This window comes from Protomyctophum bolini (genome assembly GCF_963924005.1).
Source record: "Protomyctophum bolini genome assembly, chromosome: 13".
Taxonomy (NCBI): domain Eukaryota; kingdom Metazoa; phylum Chordata; class Actinopteri; order Myctophiformes; family Myctophidae; genus Protomyctophum; species Protomyctophum bolini.
This window is the reverse complement of record NC_137874.1, coordinates 20,001,359-20,021,042: the sequence shown is the minus strand read 5'-3', so window position 1 is coordinate 20,021,042 and position 19,684 is coordinate 20,001,359. Positions and strand designations below refer to the sequence as shown.

Genomic DNA, 19,684 nt, shown 5'->3' with positions numbered 1-19,684 from the left:
CATGTTTTTTAAAGGTCCTACACGGTCACACGCCTGCTGATAAACGGGGGTTGCGGCCCTCACAGCTGCAGTATGTTACACCAGTGATCCAACTGATAAGGCCATATACTGTATGGAGTTCTCTGTATCTGTCAGTCCTTGTCCCTTTTATGGCCATATATGCTGATTTGTTGGGGCCTGATGGCATTATGACACATTGAGGTTAAACAACACAGTCCATATTTGGCCGTAGCTGCATTGGGAAGTCCTTATATTGATTGATTGATTGTTTGAATAGTTTATTTTATCTTATAATCATACATCATCTCATTCCGGCCGATCACAATTTGCGTCCTCACCTTCGTCTTCGATGTTTGTGTTACACAATCTTTGTGTTTACACAAACACTCAAAGTTGGCCATTCATTGTCAGTGGCATTCAATGTTTGTGTTTCCACAAACCCTCAAAACTGGACATAGAAGGGCTAGCGCCCCTCAAAAATGAAATGAAAAAGAAAGAATCACGCTTGTGTGAAGTGAGGGGCACACACCAATTCAGGCTCCCAAGTATCTTTATTTTTAATCGGGTAACGTTTCGGGCCGCTCTGATCATCATACTGTACATCATCATTCCGTGCTCAGCCAATGAAATCGTCACCAATGTCATTCCGGCCTATCACGTTTGTCGTCTTCACTTTTCTGTCCTCACTTTTATCCTCAATATGTACAATCAAATCACCGCTATGGGGGTGATCAGCCAATCATCAGCCAATGTTTGTGTTCACACAAACCCTCAAAGCTGGGCATAGGAGATGCCCTCAAAAAGAAAGACAAAGTGTGACATACATTGCATCAAACCTGTGGTGTTTCAGATAGACAAGTTCCTGGTCTGCAGCACGTGCCTGGGCCCTGAAATTGTGACGTATATTGTCTTGGAACAACTTCCAGCGCTGCAAAATCATTATGTAATAATAGGAGTTTCATTCAAATCAACGGTGTGGAGATATACTTATCTGTTCCTTTTCTTCTCTTGCTGCAGGTTAGCTGGTGTGACGGTCTGTGGCTTTGGATGTCTGTTACCATGGCAAAGCGTGAGACGGGGAGCACCAGCCCTGTGGTGCGTCAGATAGACAAACAGTTCCTGGTTTGCAGCATCTGCCTGGACCACTATCACAGCCCTAAGGTCCTACCCTGTCTACACACCTTCTGTGAAAGGTATCCAATTCTTTACTTTTGCTGGCATTTTTATAGCATGCGCCTTATTGAGTCTGTCCAGGGCCAATCTGGGAACCCATTTGTTAAAAAAAAAAAGAACATAGAAGGGTGGGTAAAAAAATATATATGCTCATCCTACACATACTGGACACACCCAAAGAGAAACATAGATACCTGTACAATATACAGACACACACATCTGCCTCTCCATGTTTATTGGTTATGTATTTTACTGACGGTGACCTTCAAGACCCATTTAACTAACTGATATATTCTACTACTATGTCTACTGAGGCTTTGAGTTGTCTTGAGTGCATCTTCTACACTGATAATGCGAACACAGAGCGGAGAACTCTTCTCTTCTCTTCTCTTCTCTTCTCTTCTCTTCTCTTCTCTTCTCTTCCTCAAGAGAGGCATTACAGTAGAGGCATATCATTATAGTGAAGTTAAGATGAGTGCTTAATGCATACACAATGCTGTATCCTGCTAGTGCTTAATGCTTAATGCATTATCTTTGTTTCTGCCTTTATCTGTGTCTTTCTCTACCCCCCCCTCTCTCTCTCTTCTAGTTGTCTCCAGAATTATATTCCTCCAGAGTCTCTGACACTGTCGTGTCCAGTGTGCAGGCAGACATCCATCCTGCCCGAGAAAGGAGTGTCCGCTTTGCAGAACAACTTCTTCATCACTAACCTCATGGAGGTCTGATGCTTAATCAGATGCTTTTTGATGATGATCATGATGATACTTTATTGTCAGACTGACCCAACTAAGATGCTGCAATTACACAATGATACACTGCTGTTATGGACTGGACATTAGAAATAGATTTTGTCCCCTAACCCAATCTGATGTAAGGTGCTGTGGTTATATGCAGTACCTGCAGTCGGATTCAAAATATTTGCTGTATAGAACGTTAGGCCTATGTCTGTGCATACTGTACATGCACCAGTTAAGCTTTATAGCCTACTTAGTGGTATGACAGTGTTCTGTGCCAAAAAGAGCTATTTTCGCCACCGCCATACAACTATGTACAAATCAGCCATTACATACATCAAATCTAAATGGTCAAAATGTTAATGTATTTGAGCAGGTCCTCCAGAGAGACTCGGAGTGCTCGCGGCCAGAAACCAGCAGTGTGCTGGAGTCCGTCAGTGCTGCAGCTGCCGCCAAGCCTCTCTGTTGCCCCAACCATGATGGAAAGGTGGGAATCCTCCACAATTAGACTAGAGTAGACAATTCTTCCATGTGGCTGCTTCAGTCATTGCCTCACTGAAATTGATTCCTGTTCTTTGTGTGTGTGTGTGTGTGTGTGTGTGTGTGTGTGTGTGTGTGTGTGTGTGTGTGTGTGTGTGTGTGTGTGCGTGTGTGCGTGTGTGCGTGCGTGCGCGTGTCTCCCTCTGCAGGTTATGGAGTTTTATTGCGAGTCATGTGAGACGGCCATGTGTCTGGACTGCACGGAGGGTGAGCACCGGGAGCACGTGACGGTCCCACTGAGGGACGTGGTGGAACAGCACAAGGAGGCCCTCAAGGTGCAGCTGGACGCCATACACAGCAGGTGGTCTCCATGCTAGCATAGCAATGCACATCAACACTGCCTTGCACATAATAGCATATTGGAACACAAAAACACGCAAACAGTCAGCGACTGGGTGTGGTAGTGTTCATAAATGTGTTTCTGAACCTGCATGCATCTGCATATTCAAATGAACGGAGCATTTTTGTTAATATGTGTTGGGGAATAAATAAACCTCTACCTCTATAAACCTTTACCACTTCACGTGCATAGTGTAGTGTCAGAAATGATTGTAACGTTTGTTTCTCACCACAGGCTGCCCCAGCTGACTGCAGCCACCGAGCTGGTGACAGAGATCTCTCGCCAGCTCACGGAGAGGAAGAACGAGGCGGTGTGTGAGATCACAGCCACCTTTGAGGAACTGGAGCGTTCGCTCCATCAGCGCAAGACCTCCCTCGTCACTGACCTGGAGAACATCTGCAGTGCCAAGCAGAAGGTTGATGTCACAAATTGCTCCATCCAGTGTGCGTGCGCGCGTGTGCGTGCGCGCGTGTGTGCGCACTACACAAACATGCTCATGTTTTCAGTGTCCATAATAAACATGCATGTTCACCTGTTTTCATGCATTTATGCATACAAGTGCATGAACACACACACACTCAACCTCTTTGCTTCCACCTGTCAATTCCATCAACTCCTTCCTGTCACCTGGCTGCAGGTGTTGCAGGCGCAGCTGTCCTCACTGCTCCAAGGGAAAGAACACATCCAGAACAGCTGTAACTTCACAGAGCAGGCCCTTAGCCACGGCAGTGCAACCGAGGTGGGCCTGGGACCTTATGAGGACATGGGAAGACATTATGTCTGAAATGTGTATTTCCAGTGTCCGAAATATAGATTCAAATGTAGTGTATTTATTTGACACACATAATAATATCGTTGCTGTCAGTCAGAAACCAGCTATCTCCATTTTTCAACTTTCTATTTAGATTTTTTTACACTTCACACTTGTCAAACCACCCACTATCAATTCATCAATGCAGTGATGATGCCATTACTACTGTTTGTTTTTGATGGAGCTTCACCAATCACCACTGAACACCGTATTGTGATTCTTGCAGCTTTGTTTTTTCAAACTGCACACAGAGTCCCGCTCCCTCGTGAGACCCGGAAAAGAAATCCCCGTTCATTTTCCTCATAGACTTTTCAGAATATATAAAATATATATAAAGATGTTTACGCCGCGGACAAAGCCAACTCTTGTCGTGACAAATCATGACAATAAACACAATGTTTTGGGCCAAACAAATAATTAGAAAGTAGAAAAAAACGGCAGGTTACAACACTTTTTTTGTTGTTTTTCTTCTTTGTAATTATTAGTTTGGTCCAAAATATTGTGTTTGTTGTCATGATTTGTCACGACTCGAGTTGGCTTCGTACGACGCTTAAAAGGTCTTTAAATAAATACTTTATGAAATGTCTATGGGAAAAATGCATTGGGATTCATTTCCTGGGCCTGGCGTTAAAAGAGGGTGGGACTGCGACGCTCTATAGTACTAGGGTTTCAGTAGCATGGTAACAGAGTGTTACTTTTGGGACGCTGTTCAAGGAGAGGCCTGTCGAGTGTGTATCCTCTAGCTAACTACATTGTTTTTTTTGGGGGTTTTTTCAGGTGCTAATGGTGCAGAAGCAGATGAGTGAAAGGGTAACAGCTTTGGCCAGACACGATTTCCCAGAGAAACCACATCAGAATGCACACCTGGATTGTCAGGTAGAAGTCACTGGCCAATCTCCACTTGGTAAACTTGATTAGAACAGTGTTTCTCAACCTGTGGTTCCGGACCTCCAAGGGGGTCCCCACATGAATTTGGGGGGTTCCCCGGCTGACAATAAAGTGGAAATGTAAGAACTTTTAAGACCGTTTTCATCTAAAGTAATCAACCTTTCAGGACAATAAAGATTTATTATTATTATTAACTATCTCTACCGTTAGCTGTTAACATAAACCCCAGTTCCCAGTGCCAGCATACGCGTTCACTTTAAAATATGGAGTTTACCCGCCCCCCTCCCACACACTCGCTACATACACTCGCTACATACACTCGCTACACATTGGAACAAGCACACACTGTTTACCTTTCGTCAGAAGCTTTTACATGGTGGCAGCGTCGCGGTACAAAGGCACAAATTAAATCAGAAATGTGGATGGCAGAAGATCCACCAAGGACAGTGATCCTGGAATCCGACTTATCATGGTTTGAAATTCCTCCTTTCAACTGGTTTGCGCTGTGATTATATTTGCAATCCCATAGTTGGAACGGTGGGGCGTTGCTATAAGAACCGGACCAATGTTAAAAGCTTCCATAGGCCTCAACCATTATATAGACGGAGTATACGTTGGGGTACGTATATATACGGACCTGAACTAAATGTAATGCCTCAACTCCTACAATTCAAGTGCTTGTCAGGGTGGGGTAATGTGATTATTTTAGGGGGTTATGGCCTGATAAGGTTGAGAACCGCTTAGATTAGAATACTAGATAAATTAATGACTTCTGTGTAGTTATCTCATGAGTGATGTGTGCAGCAGTCATGAAGATAACATGTATAACTCTCTGCTCTAGGTGGAGACGGAGGGCCTGAGACGCTCCATCCAGAACCTGGGCGTTCTCATCACCACGGCAGCAGTGGGTCACACCTCGGTCGCCACGGGAGAAGGGCTTCGCCATGCAGCGACTGGGCAACATCAGAGCGTCACTGTGACGACCAAAGACAAGGTATTCCACTGGAATGCTTTGTTCGGCTTGAAGTTTGTGAAGAGTGAAAAAAAAGAATAATTATGCATGTTAATTTCTATAGTTTAGTTCAGTGGTTATATAAATACTTTTTTCTTACTCTCTTTTTTTATTCACCCTATTATATCTTGAATTCAAGGATTTTCTTTGTTTTTGTAAAATGCCTTCATGGTTTAAACACAAGATTAATTAATATCTTGTCGTTAGAGCGTGAGACTCTTTGGGGCATATTTTGCACATCTTAAGGTGTTTTGACTTAAATTAAGACATGTAGGCGTGACTGATGCGATTTGGCCACTCAAAATAGCCAAACAGCATTGGCCACGCCTCCCGGTATTACGTTAAGTCATAAGACCTGGTACTTAAGACACTCAAAATAGGGCCCTTTATCTCGGAAGTGTTTTAAATAGTCATGTTGGAGTGAAAATGCAGTTTTTGGAAGTGACTTTTTCTTTGTTTTGTAAAAGGTAATAAGCTATGGCTTCAGGCTATACCCTTTCGGTCAGAAATGTGGTTATTTTCTCTGTTAAATTAATGAACCACAAAGTTGACCAAACTAAAATAAACTAAAGTACTGTAGTACATACAACAGATTTTAACTTAGTGTAAGTATGCAAGTATTTTCTTTGTCTTTGAATTCTTTATCATGAAGGCATGTGAGGAAAACATAAATTATCAGTGAATTCAAGACATGAGGGGGTGAGAGATTGATGTAGAAATAGTCATTATAGGGGTAGTATTCCTTTAGTCACATTTCTGTATTTTAGTCAGAGAAATATCTGAATATACCAGTTTGATATTTATATTCTTCGATTGAGCCCCTGGAGCCTTGCCAAATGTCCCACGGTCCCACCCCTGTAACAAAGAGTTTTATTATGCAATCCTTCCTAGACCAACATGCATCTGTGATTTCAGGATGCGGAACTGGTACGGACGGGAAATGCCCTTTTAAAATCAGAGATAACGTCTGCCGACGGAAGCCGCGTAGCCGAGGTGGAGATAGTGGACAATAAGAACGGCACGTACGAGGTGGGCTACACGTTACGCTCAGAGGGAGAATACTCCCTCAGCCTGTCGCTGTACGGGCAGCCGGTACGCGGGAGCCCCTTCCGGCTGCGGGCGGTCAAACAGTCGGACGTGCCGCCGTCGCCGGAAGACATGAAGCGCAGGGTGAAGTCTCCCAGCGGGACGGGAGGTCACATACGACAGAAGGCGGTTCGGCGGCCGTCCAGCATGTACAGCACCACCAAGAAGAAGGAGAACCCCATCGAGGACGAGCTCATCTACAGAGTAGGTAAGGAAGAACAGCCCGCTTGTATCGCAGCGCAACGTGTTGTGTGATTGTAGATCTATCTGCTTGTTTTTGATGTGCGACGCCCACGTGCAAGTATAAATCAGGATGTGTACTTGCCTCGGGGAGGTGTTATTTAACCAATTTGAGTTCTCCATTCCATCTCCAATCAATTATGTACGCAAGGCTGAAAGAAAACCATCACAAAGGCCCTGCCCTTGTATGTAGAACATAAACACAGAAAATATATGAAATTGCATTTGAAAGCATGTCTCAAGCCATTTCACTTCCCTAAATTCAGTTTCCTGGTTGATGTACCAATAGTGTGTGTGTGTGTGTGTGTGTGTGTGTGTGTGTGTGTGTGTGTGTGTGTGTGTGTGTGTGTGTGTGTGTGTGTGTGTGTGTGTGTGTGTGTGTGTGTGTGTGTGTGTGTGTGTGTGTGTGTGTGTGTGTGTGTGTGTGTGTGTGTGTGTGTGTGTGTGTGTGTGTGTGTGTGTGTGTGTGTGTGTGTGTGTGTGTGTGTGTGTGTGTGTGTGTGTGTGTGTGTGTGTGTGTGTGTGTGTGTGTGTGTGTGTGTGTGTGTGTGTGTGTGTGTGTGTGTGTGTGTGTGTGTGTGTGTGTGTGTGTGTGTGTGTGTGTGTGTGTGTGTGTGTGTGTGTGTGTGTGTGTGTGTGTGTGCGTGCGTGCGTGCGTGCGTGCGTGCGCGCGCGCGTGTGTGTGTGAGACCAGGTTCACGGGGCAGAGAGAAAGGAGAGTTCACCAACCTACAAGGCATATCAGCTTCAAGCCATGGCAGAGTAGTGGTTGCCGACAGCAACAACCAGTGCATACAGGTGAGAGAGAGGAGACGTGGAGAGACAACAACCCAAAAGACAGTAGGCGATCAATGTACAGTATTGAGGCAAGGAAGCAACCAGGTGCTCAGGAGGTGTGCAGGTATAAAGAAAAAATATATATAGTAAAAAGGTGCTCCTGGGATCAATCGGGATAACACATCTATAGATAGATAGCGGAGTTCAGCCCTGATGAAGACCGTATACTGTAGGTCGAAACATCGGTTGAATAAAGTTTTCCTCCTTTTTAACATTAAGTGTGCCCGGATCTCCGCTTTGTTCTATCGATGTACAGTATTGTTCATCATTGTTATTGTCTCACTTACAGGTGTTTTCCAATGATGGACAGTTCAAGATGCGATTTGGGGTCAGAGGTCGATCTCCGGGACAGCTGCAGCGACCCACAGGTGTAACTGTGGATATGAACGGTGATATTGTGGTGGCCGACTATGACAACCGATGGGTCAGCATCTTCGGCCCTGATGGAAAGTTCAAGGTGAGATCTTTACAGAGACCTGTGAGATGTTTCTCAGCTCAATCTTATTCCTTTCCTACTCGGATAAAGGCCCGATCAGTGATATAAACGTGAACACATGGGTAACCTCAACACGAGTGATTGATCATTTTCATCCACAAATAAAACGGTTATATATGTTATAGGTTGTCTAATTATTGTTGGAGGTATTCTAGATTTTTTGTTCTCAGATTATCTCGCAACTACTTACTGTATTAGCCAATACACATTCATTATGAAAATCTCTTGACATTGACAATATGTGTATTATTCTATTCCGTTTTTTTATATTATTTTATTTTTTTATCCCACGATTTTGTAACCCATTTTTCACCCCTGTGCCAATCATCTACTGTGATCCTGGGCTCTACACACCCTCCGCCAACCTGGGGAGAGCAACGGACTTAACTCATGCTCCCTTCATGCCTGAGTGTCCAAGTTGCTCCTTTACACCTGACCTGAATTGTATTCCGTTTTGAATTTGTTTCTGTTCTGTTTCTCTGTTTTTCAGAATAAGATTGGCGCAGGGAGGCTGATGGGGCCTAAGGGTGTGGCAGTGGACAGAAATGGACACATCATTGCTGTGGACAACAAGGCCTGCTGTGTCTTCATCTTTCAGTCCAATGGGAAACTTGTGACCAAGTTTGGAGCCAGGGGAACATCAGAGAGACAGTTTGCAGGTGAGGTGATGGCCTGGACACAGTGGACAGCCTTTAGAATCAGAGTTGGATCAATTTGACAAATGTCCGTGCCACCATAAGTCGCTCTCGATAAAGTTGTAGTCTCTTAAAAATATTACATAATTGTAATTGGTGTTCCGGTGCAATTTGCATCAGTTTTATAAGCACATGCAGGATGCTTTATTGCACATTCATTCATGAACATTGTGTTTTAGTATTTTTGTCTGTCTGTCTGTCTGTCTGTCTGTCTGTCTGTCTGTCTGTCTGTCTGTCTGTCTGTCTGTCTGTCTGTCTGTCTGTCTGTCTGTCTGTCTGTCTGTCTGTCTGTCTGTCTGTCTGTCTGTCTGTCTGTCTGTCTGTCTGCATGTGCGTGTAAATTATATTGTGTTCAAAGTTGCTTTCACAAAAAAATTGTCTGATGAACCCCCTGAACCCCACTCCTATTTTCTCATTAGCTTCTTTTAATCACTTGAACCCTAGCATCCCTAATGTTGGGGGAACACAGAAAATAGCCAATCTACAATCTCACACACGACAGCTTGTAGATAGCTATATTTCTGTAGGGTGTTGCTGAAATGAGCACCTGTGCTCAGTTACTTCCCTGGGTAAATAAAGAATTAAAAAAAAGTATTCGCTGAAGATATTTGGTGTCGCTCATTGGAATATGGTCAACAAAGTATAGGGTTTAAGTGGTTAAGCATTTTCTAATATCCTTTTACCTCTGACTCAACCAGTTTGTTTTTTCTTTCTTTTCTTTTTGTTCTTCCTCTCATCTTCCAATTCAGAAAAACATGGGCCAAACTTAAATAAACCTGTCTCAGTTTTCAGTAAGTATTTTGAGTATGGCATTAATTACCACTTGAATCCCTCCGTGCCGTGCTGTCTGTCTAACCGTATTGTACAGTGGTGCCTCTCCAGAAATCCTCTTTCTGTCTAACCGTATTGTACAGTGGTGCCTCTCCAGAACTCCAGAACTTGCTTTCTGTCTAACCGTATTGTACAGTGGTGCCTCTCCAGAACTCCAGAACTTGCTTTCTGTCTAACCGTATTGTACAGTGGTGCCTCTCCAGAAAGTTGTGATTGGCCGGAATGAGATGATGTACGATGATAAGAGCACCCCTCACTTTACACGGGTGTGAAGTGAGGGGTTAACTTAATTAAAATATGACTACATTATGTATTAATCATTACACTAATGAAACATTTTAATTAATGAAATCAAATATAATGTTTAGCCATAATCTTGTCCTTTGCTTACCAGACACCGTATGATTGTACCGTCCATTCTACCGTGGATTTGGCCACTCACTTTTCAAGCGCATTTAAAACTTAGATGTCGAGTGGATTGAGCTGGTTTACTATAACAAAATACATACATACATGGATGCACCTGAGACGTATCCTCAGTGATGTATCCCAAGGTCATCAGGGTTTCGGGTCTCCCAACATCATACCCCTCACTCAGGTGACCCAGCCGGGTAAGTCCCGACTTACGTCCCAGTAGCTACCCTCGATCAGTCCCATTAGGGAAAAACCAGGGCCACACAATCCGTTCCTCCTGAACTACTCTGCCGGGACTGGGAGGTACCATTCTGGCACGTGGAAGGACTAGGCTCTGTGGGTTCACTCCTGTCCGGGCCCCTCCTACGTCTCACCAGGTCCACTCCTGCTCTCACCAGGTCAGGCCCTGTGCGTTGCACCAGACTCCCAGCACCAGGAACTTTATTCAGGAATTGTGGATTCTTAAGTCGCAACGGTTCCGCAGGCTCCACCTTGCCCTTGATGGAGCCGCAGGCTCCGCTTGAGGCTTGAATGGCCCTCCTAAAGGCCTCACCGTGGGTTTGTTGGGCTTCTTCCTCACGGAAGACACAGGCTGGGGCGCCAACCCATACTGCTCCCAGGTGCCGTCTACTTTCCGGCTGCCACCCGTCTCTCCGGTGGTCACCAGACTATTCCTGGTTGTCACGTAGTCTATTCCTATGAGTCACTATAAATAGAATAACTACCGGTATAACAAAATACATACATACATGGATGCACCTGGGACGTATCCTTCACAAATATGTGGAGAGAGAAGGTATTAGAAATAGACTACTGACTGCTGGGCTGGGCTGCTTTCACAACGATTATTATCATTTTTATTTGACTTGATTTTTGGGTGGTATTGTTGGTATTGTGGATGTGGAAGCATGACAGCAAAAGCCTAACCCAATTTAAGCATCTAATGCATGTATGGAGTAATGAATACCATGTTTAGTATTCAATCACACTACTATGGGTAATGTAAAGAAACTAATGTGTTCCTCCGTTCCTCCAGGTCCACACTTTGTGGCAGTGAACAACAAGAATGAAATTGTTGTGACAGATTTCCACAACCACTCAGTGAAGGTAAGACACATGCAGTGATCAAATGCTGTGATCAAAACATACTGTAGATACTGATAACATCTCGACGGGTCGAGATAATTATCTCGACTGGACAAGATAATTAACTCGACCGGTCGAGATAATTATCTCGGTCGAGATCACGAACGGACAATATAATATCTAGACCGGCTTACAATTTACAATTTTACAATTTAGGCATTTAGCAGACGCTCTTAATCCAGAGCGACTTACATTAAGCAAGAACAAAAGCATGGGAATACATCACATAAAGACATTTATCATGAAACATGCGTAGCTAAGAAAGTAACAGTGGAATATCTATAATGAAACTATACATATAAGCTATACATCTATACTACTATGCTACACATATGTACTATGACGTGCTATGACTACTAGAATTGCTATCTAAGGGGGTGGGGTAAGTGCTATGGGCCATGATGGAGTCTGAAAAGGTGGGTTTTCAGACTACGGCGGAAGATTGGGAGTGATGCTGCAGTTCTGACTGCAATGGGAAGTGCATTCCACAGTTTTGGAGCCAGAAGGGAGAAGAGTTTGGGACGTGTGGAGCGTTGTCCCGGCGTTTTTAGTGAGGGTACTTCCAGCTTCCCTGCGTTGGCTGATCTGAGAAGCTGGAAGTACCCTCACTAAAAACGCCGGGACAACGCTCCACACGTCCCAAACTCTTGACCCTTGACACTCAAACGCTTGACCGGTCGAGATAAAATAGTTTTTGTTCCGTGGCCATTCGGGGGCTCCGTAAATATATCCACCACCAGACGTAAATTATTTTATTTGCTCCCCTGCGAGGGCAGAGAAACAGAGCAGCGCCTGGCAGGACGTTAACCCATCGTTTTTTTATTTTTTCATTTTTTTCAAATCCTCCAAAATGATGAAAAACGGCGTGCTATAGTATGCCGTACGATATGGGCTATAGCCCATGGTCCAAAATGATGAGAAACGAGGCTAACTTTTTTTTTCAAAATTTCAAAAAACATGGGCTATAACCCATCGTTTTTTTATTTTTTCATTTTTTTCAAATCCTCCAAAATGATGAAAAACGGCGTGCTATAGTATGCCGTACGATATGGGCTATAGCCCATGGTCCAAAATGATGAGAAACGAGGCTAACTTTTTTTTTCAAAATTTCAAAAAACATGGACTATAACCCATCGTTTTTAATTTTTTTCATTTTTTTCAAATCCTCCAAAATGATGAAAAACGGCGTGCTATAGTATGCCGTACGATATGGGCTATAGCCCATGGTCCAAAATGATGAGAAACGAGGCTAACTTTTTTTTTCAAAATTTCAAAAAACATGGGCTATAACCCATCGTTTTAATTTTTTTTCATTTTTTTCAAATCCTCCAAAATGATGAAAAACGGCGTGCTATAGTATGCCGTACGATATGGGCTATAGCCCATGGTCCAAAATGATGAGAAACGAGGCTAACTTTTTTTTTCAAAATTTCAAAAAACGATGGGCTATAACCCATGTTTTTTGAATTTTAGATATTTTTTCAAATCCTCCAAAATGATGAAAAATGGCGTGCTATAGTATGCCGTACGATATGGGCTATAGCCCATGGTCCAAAATGATGAGAAACGAGGCTAACTTTTTTTTTCAAAATTTCAAAAAACATGGGCTATAACCCATCGTTTTTTTATTTTTTTATTTTTTTCAAATCCTCCAAAATGATGAAAAACGGCGTGCTATAGTATGCCGTACGATATGGGCTATAGCCCATGGTCCAAAATGATGAGAAAGGAGGCTAACTTTTTTTTTCAAAATTTCAAAAAACATGGGCTATAACCCATCGTTTTTTTATTTTTTCCAAGTCCTCCAAAATGATGAAAAACGGCGTGCTATAGTATGCTGTACGGTAGGGGCTATAGCCCATGTTCAAAAATGATGAAAAATGAGGATACATTTTTTTTCAAAAACTCAAAAAACGATGGGCTATAACCCATGTTTTTTTTAATTTTTAATTTTTTTCAAATCCTCAAAAATGATGAAAAACGGCGTGCTATAGTATGCCGTACGGTAGGGGCTATAGCCCCATTTTTTTTCAAAAATTCAAAAAACGATGGGCTATAACCCATGTTTTTTGAATTTTAGATATTTTTTCAAATCCTCCAAAATGATGAAAAATGGCGTGCTATAGTATGCCGTACGATATGGGCTATAGCCCATGGTCCAAAATGATGAGAAACGAGGCTAACTTTTTTTTTCAAAATTTCAAAAAACATGGGCTATAACCCATCGTTTTTTTATTTTTTCATTTTTTTCAAATCCTCCAAAATGATGAAAAACGGCGTGCTATAGTATGCCGTACGATATGGGCTATAGCCCATGGTCCAAAATGATGAGAAACGAGGCTAACTTTTTTTTTCAAAATTTCAAAAAACATGGGCTATAACCCATGTTTTTTGAATTTTTTTATTTTTTTCAAATCCTCAAAAATGATGAAAAACGGCGTGCTATAGTATGCCGTACGATATGGGCTATAGCCCATGGTCCAAAATGATGAGAAACGAGGCTAACTTTTTTTTTCAAAATTTCAAAAAACATGGGCTATAACCCATCGTTTTTTAATTTTTAAATTTTTTTCAAATCCTCCAAAATGATGAAAAACGGCGTGCTATAGTATGCCGTACGATATGGGCTATAGCCCATGGTCCAAAATGATGAGAAACGAGGCTAACTTTTTTTTTCAAAATTTCAAAAAACATGGGCTATAACCCATAGTTTTTTTATTTTTTCATTTTTTTCAAATCCTCCAAAATGATGAAAAACGGCGTGCTATAGTATGCCGTACGATATGGGCTATAGCCCATGGTCCAAAATGATGAGAAACGAGGCTAACTTTTTTTTTCAAAATTTCAAAAAACATGGGCTAAAACCCATGTTTTTTTTAATTTTTAATTTTTTTCAAATCCTCAAAAATGATGAAAAACGGCGTGCTATAGTATGCCGTACGGTAGGGGCTATAGCCCCATTTTCTTTCAAAAATTCAAAAAACGATGGGCTATAACCCATGTTTTTTGAATTTTAGATATTTTTTCAAATCCTCCAAAATGATGAAAAATGGCGTGCTATAGTATGCCGTACGATATGGGCTATAGCCCATGGTCCAAAATGATGAGAAACGAGGCTAACTTTTTTTTCCAAAATTTCAAAAAACATGGGCTATAACCCATCGTTTTTTAATTTTTTAATTTTTTTCAAATCCTCCAAAATGATGAAAAACGGCGTGCTATAGTATGCCGTACGATATGGGCTATAGCCCATGGTCCAAAATGATGAGAAACGAGGCTAACTTTTTTTTTCAAAATTTCAAAAAACATGGGCTATAACCCATCGTTTTTTTATTTTTTCATTTTTTTCAAATCCTCCAAAATGATGAAAAACGGCGTGCTATAGTATGCCGTACGATATGGGCTATAGCCCATGGTCCAAAATGATGAGAAACGAGGCTAACTTTTTTTTTCAAAATTTCAAAAAACATGGGCTATAACCCATCGTTTTTTTATTTTTTCATTTTTTTCAAATCGTCCAAAATGATGAAAAACGGCGTGCTATAGTATGCCGTGGCTTTCAAAATAGCAGCGCCTTTATTTTGATGCAGTTCCGGTACTAAATGTGTTAAAGGGACACTTCACCCTTTTTGCAAAAAAATATATGTTAATGACGTTTAGAAGCTTTAGAACACTTTCCTGGGGGTATTTATGTGTGTAATAGGTGGTTTTAGATATTTTAGATTGTAACAGTGAGCCTGTTGTCTCTGATGCCATGGACACTGGTCTCACTACCTTCCTGGACTACGATTCCCATAATTCTTTGGTGCACTGCTCCTCCTTGTGGATAGGGGGAGAGCTGTCTTACTGAGACAACATGTAGTCCAGGAAGGAAGTGAGCCCAGTGTCCATGACATCAGATACAACAGGCTCACTGCTACAATCTAAAATATCTAAAACCACATATTACACACATAAAGACCCCCAGGAAAGTGTTCTAAAGCTTCTAAACGTCATTAACATATATTTTTTTGCAAAAAGGGTGAAGTGTCCCTTTAACGCTCTGGACCAGGGCTACTTTGACGCTTGTCATCACCTCACTTATTAAGCATGATTTTATACTTCATTGTATGATGGTCTCGTGCGCCAAAATGAGCAGATCTACAATCTCACAACGATGAGGGGGCGTTGCAAGCTCATTTTGCGAGCTTGTACGTAGATCAGTTATGTTTGGCATTACTGCATTGCAGTGTCCTTGCTTTCCAGTGTCTCTACATTGTGCTTATTAATTATCTTCTAATAAAAGAAGGTGAATCTGTGTCTCTGTGAAGTGTATACCAGCAGTTATCGCAGCAGACATTAAAGGTGTTTTGATATTCTTCAGTAAAATAAATGTTATATTCCAGCAGTCATTGTTTGTTCTGTAACAGGGGTCTCCCATCTCTCCAGCTATTTAGTAAAAAAATACATTTTCACGTGGGTTAAAATTTTCATCCAATCAGGAGAGAGAACCCCACAAAAACTAACATAGTATTTAAAAAAAACGAGGCTATAGATAGACATTTGAGCCATAGTGCTTAGAAAATGCTGGACTGTCAGAACAGAGACAGTAGTTAAGAGGACAAGTAGGAAGAGTTTACAGATGTGAATTTGAATTAGAATAATAAAAATCATAGCATGCATGAAGAGTTTAGCTGCGTCTGTTGTGAGATATGGTCTTATGTGTCTGAAGTTAGATAGATTGAATTTGATTTTGTTGGCTACATTTTTAATCTGTTTTTGTTCTTGATTTCCTATCCCCAGGTTTACAGTGCAGATGGAGAGTTCCTATTTAAATTTGGTTCTCACGGCGAAGGTAATGGCCAGTTCAATGCACCTACTGGAGTAGCTGTAGATGCAAATGGGAACATAATCGTAGCTGACTGGGGTAACAGCAGAATACAAGTAAGATGACCCTGAGTGACTGTACTACAGTATAAAGTAACTTATTTTGGTTAAACACAAGAGTATTCCAGGAATATGATTGTTCTTTTTGTAAAAACCACATTGTGATTTTGGTCCTTTGTCAGACCATCCAATGTAGTTGATGTTTTGGCTATGTATTTTTGCTTTCTCTGGCAAACAAGCCAACAACAGACTGGCCTCCTGATATCAGGAATCGGACACATCCTTATAACTCCTATCACCTTGACTTAATATTGTTTTGCCTTTATGTGAATGCACCTCAACAATAACCAGGAAATGTAAAAGTAGTTGATTGAATGCAGAGCTACTTGCTAATTTATGTAATTCACAGATGGGGGGAGGACTACTGTATGTGTTGCTGCTATTGCCTTATTATTTACAGTTTTTAGTACCAGAGGGTGGGGTGGAGTAACAGTGATACCTAAGGATCATTATCAAGGAGGATATAGTAGTGTAGCATGCACCGTTTAAAGATATATTTTTATCATTCATTCATGTATACGGTTAGGGTTAGAGGAGCATTAATACATTCCCTGTCGCAACATGACAGTGTGTTTTCCTCCTGTTCCACCAGGTGTTCGACAGCACAGGCTCTTTCTTGTCCTACATCAACACGTCGGCAGACCCGCTGTACGGCCCCCAGGGCCTCGCCCTCACTTCAGACGGAAACGTGGCTGTGGCTGACTCCGGCAACCACTGCTTCAAGGTTTACCGCTACCTGCAGTAGGCTAAATGGAAGGTTTACCGCTACCTGCAGTAGGCTAAATGGAAGGTTTACCGCTACCTGCAGTAGGCTAAATGGACGGTTTACCGCTACCTGCAGTAGGCTAAATGGACGGTTTACCGCTACCTGCAGTAGGCTAAATGGAAGGACAGCTCATGGTTTCACACATGGCCTACTAATAGTTGGGTATAGTTACTGTATTTGCAAGACCTAACAAGACATTTTCACACACACACACACACACACACAACTGGGTCAACAATATTGTCAGAAAGATATGTCTCTGTGAGATTTTAACATGTTCATTACTCTTATCTCGAGTAAGAATACAATTCAGCCGGCAAGGGTTCAGTGTCATGTGGAGACTGACGGGACTGTGACCTTTTGGATAAGGTACAACTACTCTAAACCAGTTCAATGATCTTTTCTCCCAGACCAAGCAGTACACCAGGCAATTTCACTAATTAGCACTCTTTGGACCAGAGAGGAAGACACCTGAAATCAACTCTTGTATTGGAATGAAGATCTGCATAATAAGCCCAGACCTCCATAGACCTCTACCCACATGGTCACACTGCCAACACTGTTGACCATTACCTGTTGTATCGTTATTTTTTTTCACAGCCAAGCACATACAGGCATGAATGTGTTGCTCAGAAGTAATTCTGCACCTTATTATTCTGCCATTTTCCTCACACAAAACGTCTTGTTTGTTGTGATTACCATGCCTCATTCCCATCATGACATGAACCATGAAATGAACAAAGCTGAGCTACAATGGAAATCAATGGAAATTTTTCCCCCCTAATACCCCAAGACGAGCATTAACAAAATGCAGATGCATACCGTTGCTGTATCTATGCTACAGCCCAATACTCACTCATTATGAACATACATCCCAGTAATATTTAATGTTTTTTTAATTATCCAAATCAAACATCAAGAGTCTGACCCCACTATTATACTTGCACTGTTGTGTATCCGCATCTATAACCTCATGTACTGTAGTTGTACAATATGCACATTAAATGTATATATGGAAATGTTGTTCATGGTATGTATACTATGGCATTTGAGCTGAACACAATCTCTAAAGGCTAATACATTCTTTGTCTAATGACCCTTGCACTCAACTCACGTCGACACTTTTTTAGTTGAAAATATATCATTCTGCTTGTCGACAGGGTCGAGTAACAAAGTAAGCCTAATGCTCAATACCATGTAAGTAGGAGGACATGCCAAGTAGTAGCAGACTGTATGACTTGTGGAAGTGAACAGCGCCGAGTTGTGCATGTTACCTGCTGTGTTTTAAGTTAGTTTTTCCAAAGGAATTAATTTATTTTTTATTTTAATATTCTACATAATTCTTCCTTCTACAAATTATTTTTCTAATTGGTGCATTTGAACAATTTCCTCTCTTTGCCAAACATCACTGTACATACTGTAGGCCTTGGTAAACTGTAGCACTGAAGACCGTTCCCAATGAGCTCACATATGATACGCAGTAACTTTTACTTCTGCCAAAACATTATTTGTTAAGCTGTTGTCAAGCCTTGACCTTGCACAAAACACAAAGATTATAAGAGTTGAGGGGCAATAGTAATATATGCCTCTCTGTATATTTATCATTTAGCAGCATATTCTTATAGTGTACTGTATACTACAATCATAATTGTTCTTGTTGCTCGCCTCGCAAGCACTTTTCTACCATTAATTGTCCAGTATTCATTCGCCTTCGGTGAACATGCAGTTAATTGCTTTGGCATTTTCTCTGTAGTTTCTGGAGCTGGTTTCAAACTGGGACCCAGCTTGAGTTAAAAGGACAATATTCCTTCAGTCTTTGACCGTAGTCCTGTCAGAACATCTTGTGATCCGTTGTCGTTTCCAAATCCACAGAAATGCTGCCCCTAAGGGGCATAGCGCCAGCTAACAAGCAGTGACAGATTTATTTCCCCCTTTCGGTGTATGCAAGTATGTTTTCTGTCACTGCAGTGAAATGGTATTGTTTCTTTACATCATGTCTGTTTTTTTCTCCATTGTTAAACTTTCTTACCTACCACTGATTAAATTGTTTTAATTTTGGCTTCACTTTAAATACCCACACATGGGTAATGAGTGCATACAAGAAACAACTGCACTCCAAATGTAACCAATGGACTTGTGAGGGTCCATTTAGCTACATTTGTACAAACTCTGAGTTACAAATGGATAAATGAACACTAAGGATTTTACTGTGTATAAAATAATTACATTTATGGTCCATGTCATGCAACTGTAACTGTACGTTCTGCCTCTTACATGAGTCCATTCTTACAAAGAAATATTCACTATTTGTGTAATTATCACAAAGACATTATTGTGAATATTAAAGTGTTAACTATAACATCACTTGTCCCAATGGTTTAGTTTTTGTAATAGAAATAAATACTATAGACATGAACCGGAGACACTATAGACATTGCGGAAATTGAGGAAATTGCGGAAATTGCGGAAATTGCGGAAATTGGGGAAATTGAGGAAATTGAGGAAATTGCGGAAATTCGAAATTGTGGAAATTGCGGAAATTGAGGGAATTGCGGAATTGCGGAAATGGAAATTGCGGAAATGGGAATTGCGGAATTGCGGAAATGGAAATTGCGGAAATTGCGGAAATGGAAATTGCGGAAATGGTAATTGCAGAAATTGCGGAATTGCGGAAATTGCGGAAATGGAAATTGCGGAATTGCGGAAATGGTAATTGCAGAAATTGCGGAATTGCGGAAATGGAAATTGC

The 19,684-nt window shown here is 41.6% G+C and overlaps 1 protein-coding gene across 6 annotated transcripts in view; it reads left to right on the top strand.

The window, feature by feature from the left end:
* trim3b (tripartite motif containing 3b) overlaps nt 1–19,299 on the top strand; it is a 42,480-nt gene extending 23,181 nt beyond the window's left edge. For 2 of the 6 annotated variants that reach the window (XM_080779560.1, XM_080779558.1), the window contains exons 2-17: nt 1,018–1,193; nt 1,763–1,892; nt 2,284–2,394; nt 2,597–2,748; nt 3,022–3,202; nt 3,425–3,526; nt 4,376–4,474; nt 5,328–5,480; nt 6,414–6,792; nt 7,519–7,622; nt 7,951–8,118; nt 8,648–8,816; nt 9,602–9,643; nt 11,134–11,204; nt 16,026–16,166; nt 16,762–19,299. In XM_080779560.1, coding sequence (XP_080635686.1) covers nt 1,048–1,193; nt 1,763–1,892; nt 2,284–2,394; nt 2,597–2,748; nt 3,022–3,202; nt 3,425–3,526; nt 4,376–4,474; nt 5,328–5,480; nt 6,414–6,792; nt 7,519–7,622; nt 7,951–8,118; nt 8,648–8,816; nt 9,602–9,643; nt 11,134–11,204; nt 16,026–16,166; nt 16,762–16,914 — 2,301 coding nt within the window. In that variant the 5' untranslated portion in view covers nt 1,018–1,047 and the 3' untranslated portion in view covers nt 16,915–19,299. The remainder of the gene's footprint in view (nt 1–1,017; nt 1,194–1,762; nt 1,893–2,283; nt 2,395–2,596; nt 2,749–3,021; nt 3,203–3,424; nt 3,527–4,375; nt 4,475–5,327; nt 5,481–6,413; nt 6,793–7,518; nt 7,623–7,950; nt 8,119–8,647; nt 8,817–9,601; nt 9,644–11,133; nt 11,205–16,025; nt 16,167–16,761) is intronic. The other 4 variants (XR_013965111.1, XM_080779559.1, XM_080779562.1 and 1 more) reach the window with 4 other exon arrangements.
* Nucleotides 19,300–19,684: the final 385 nt, after the last annotated feature.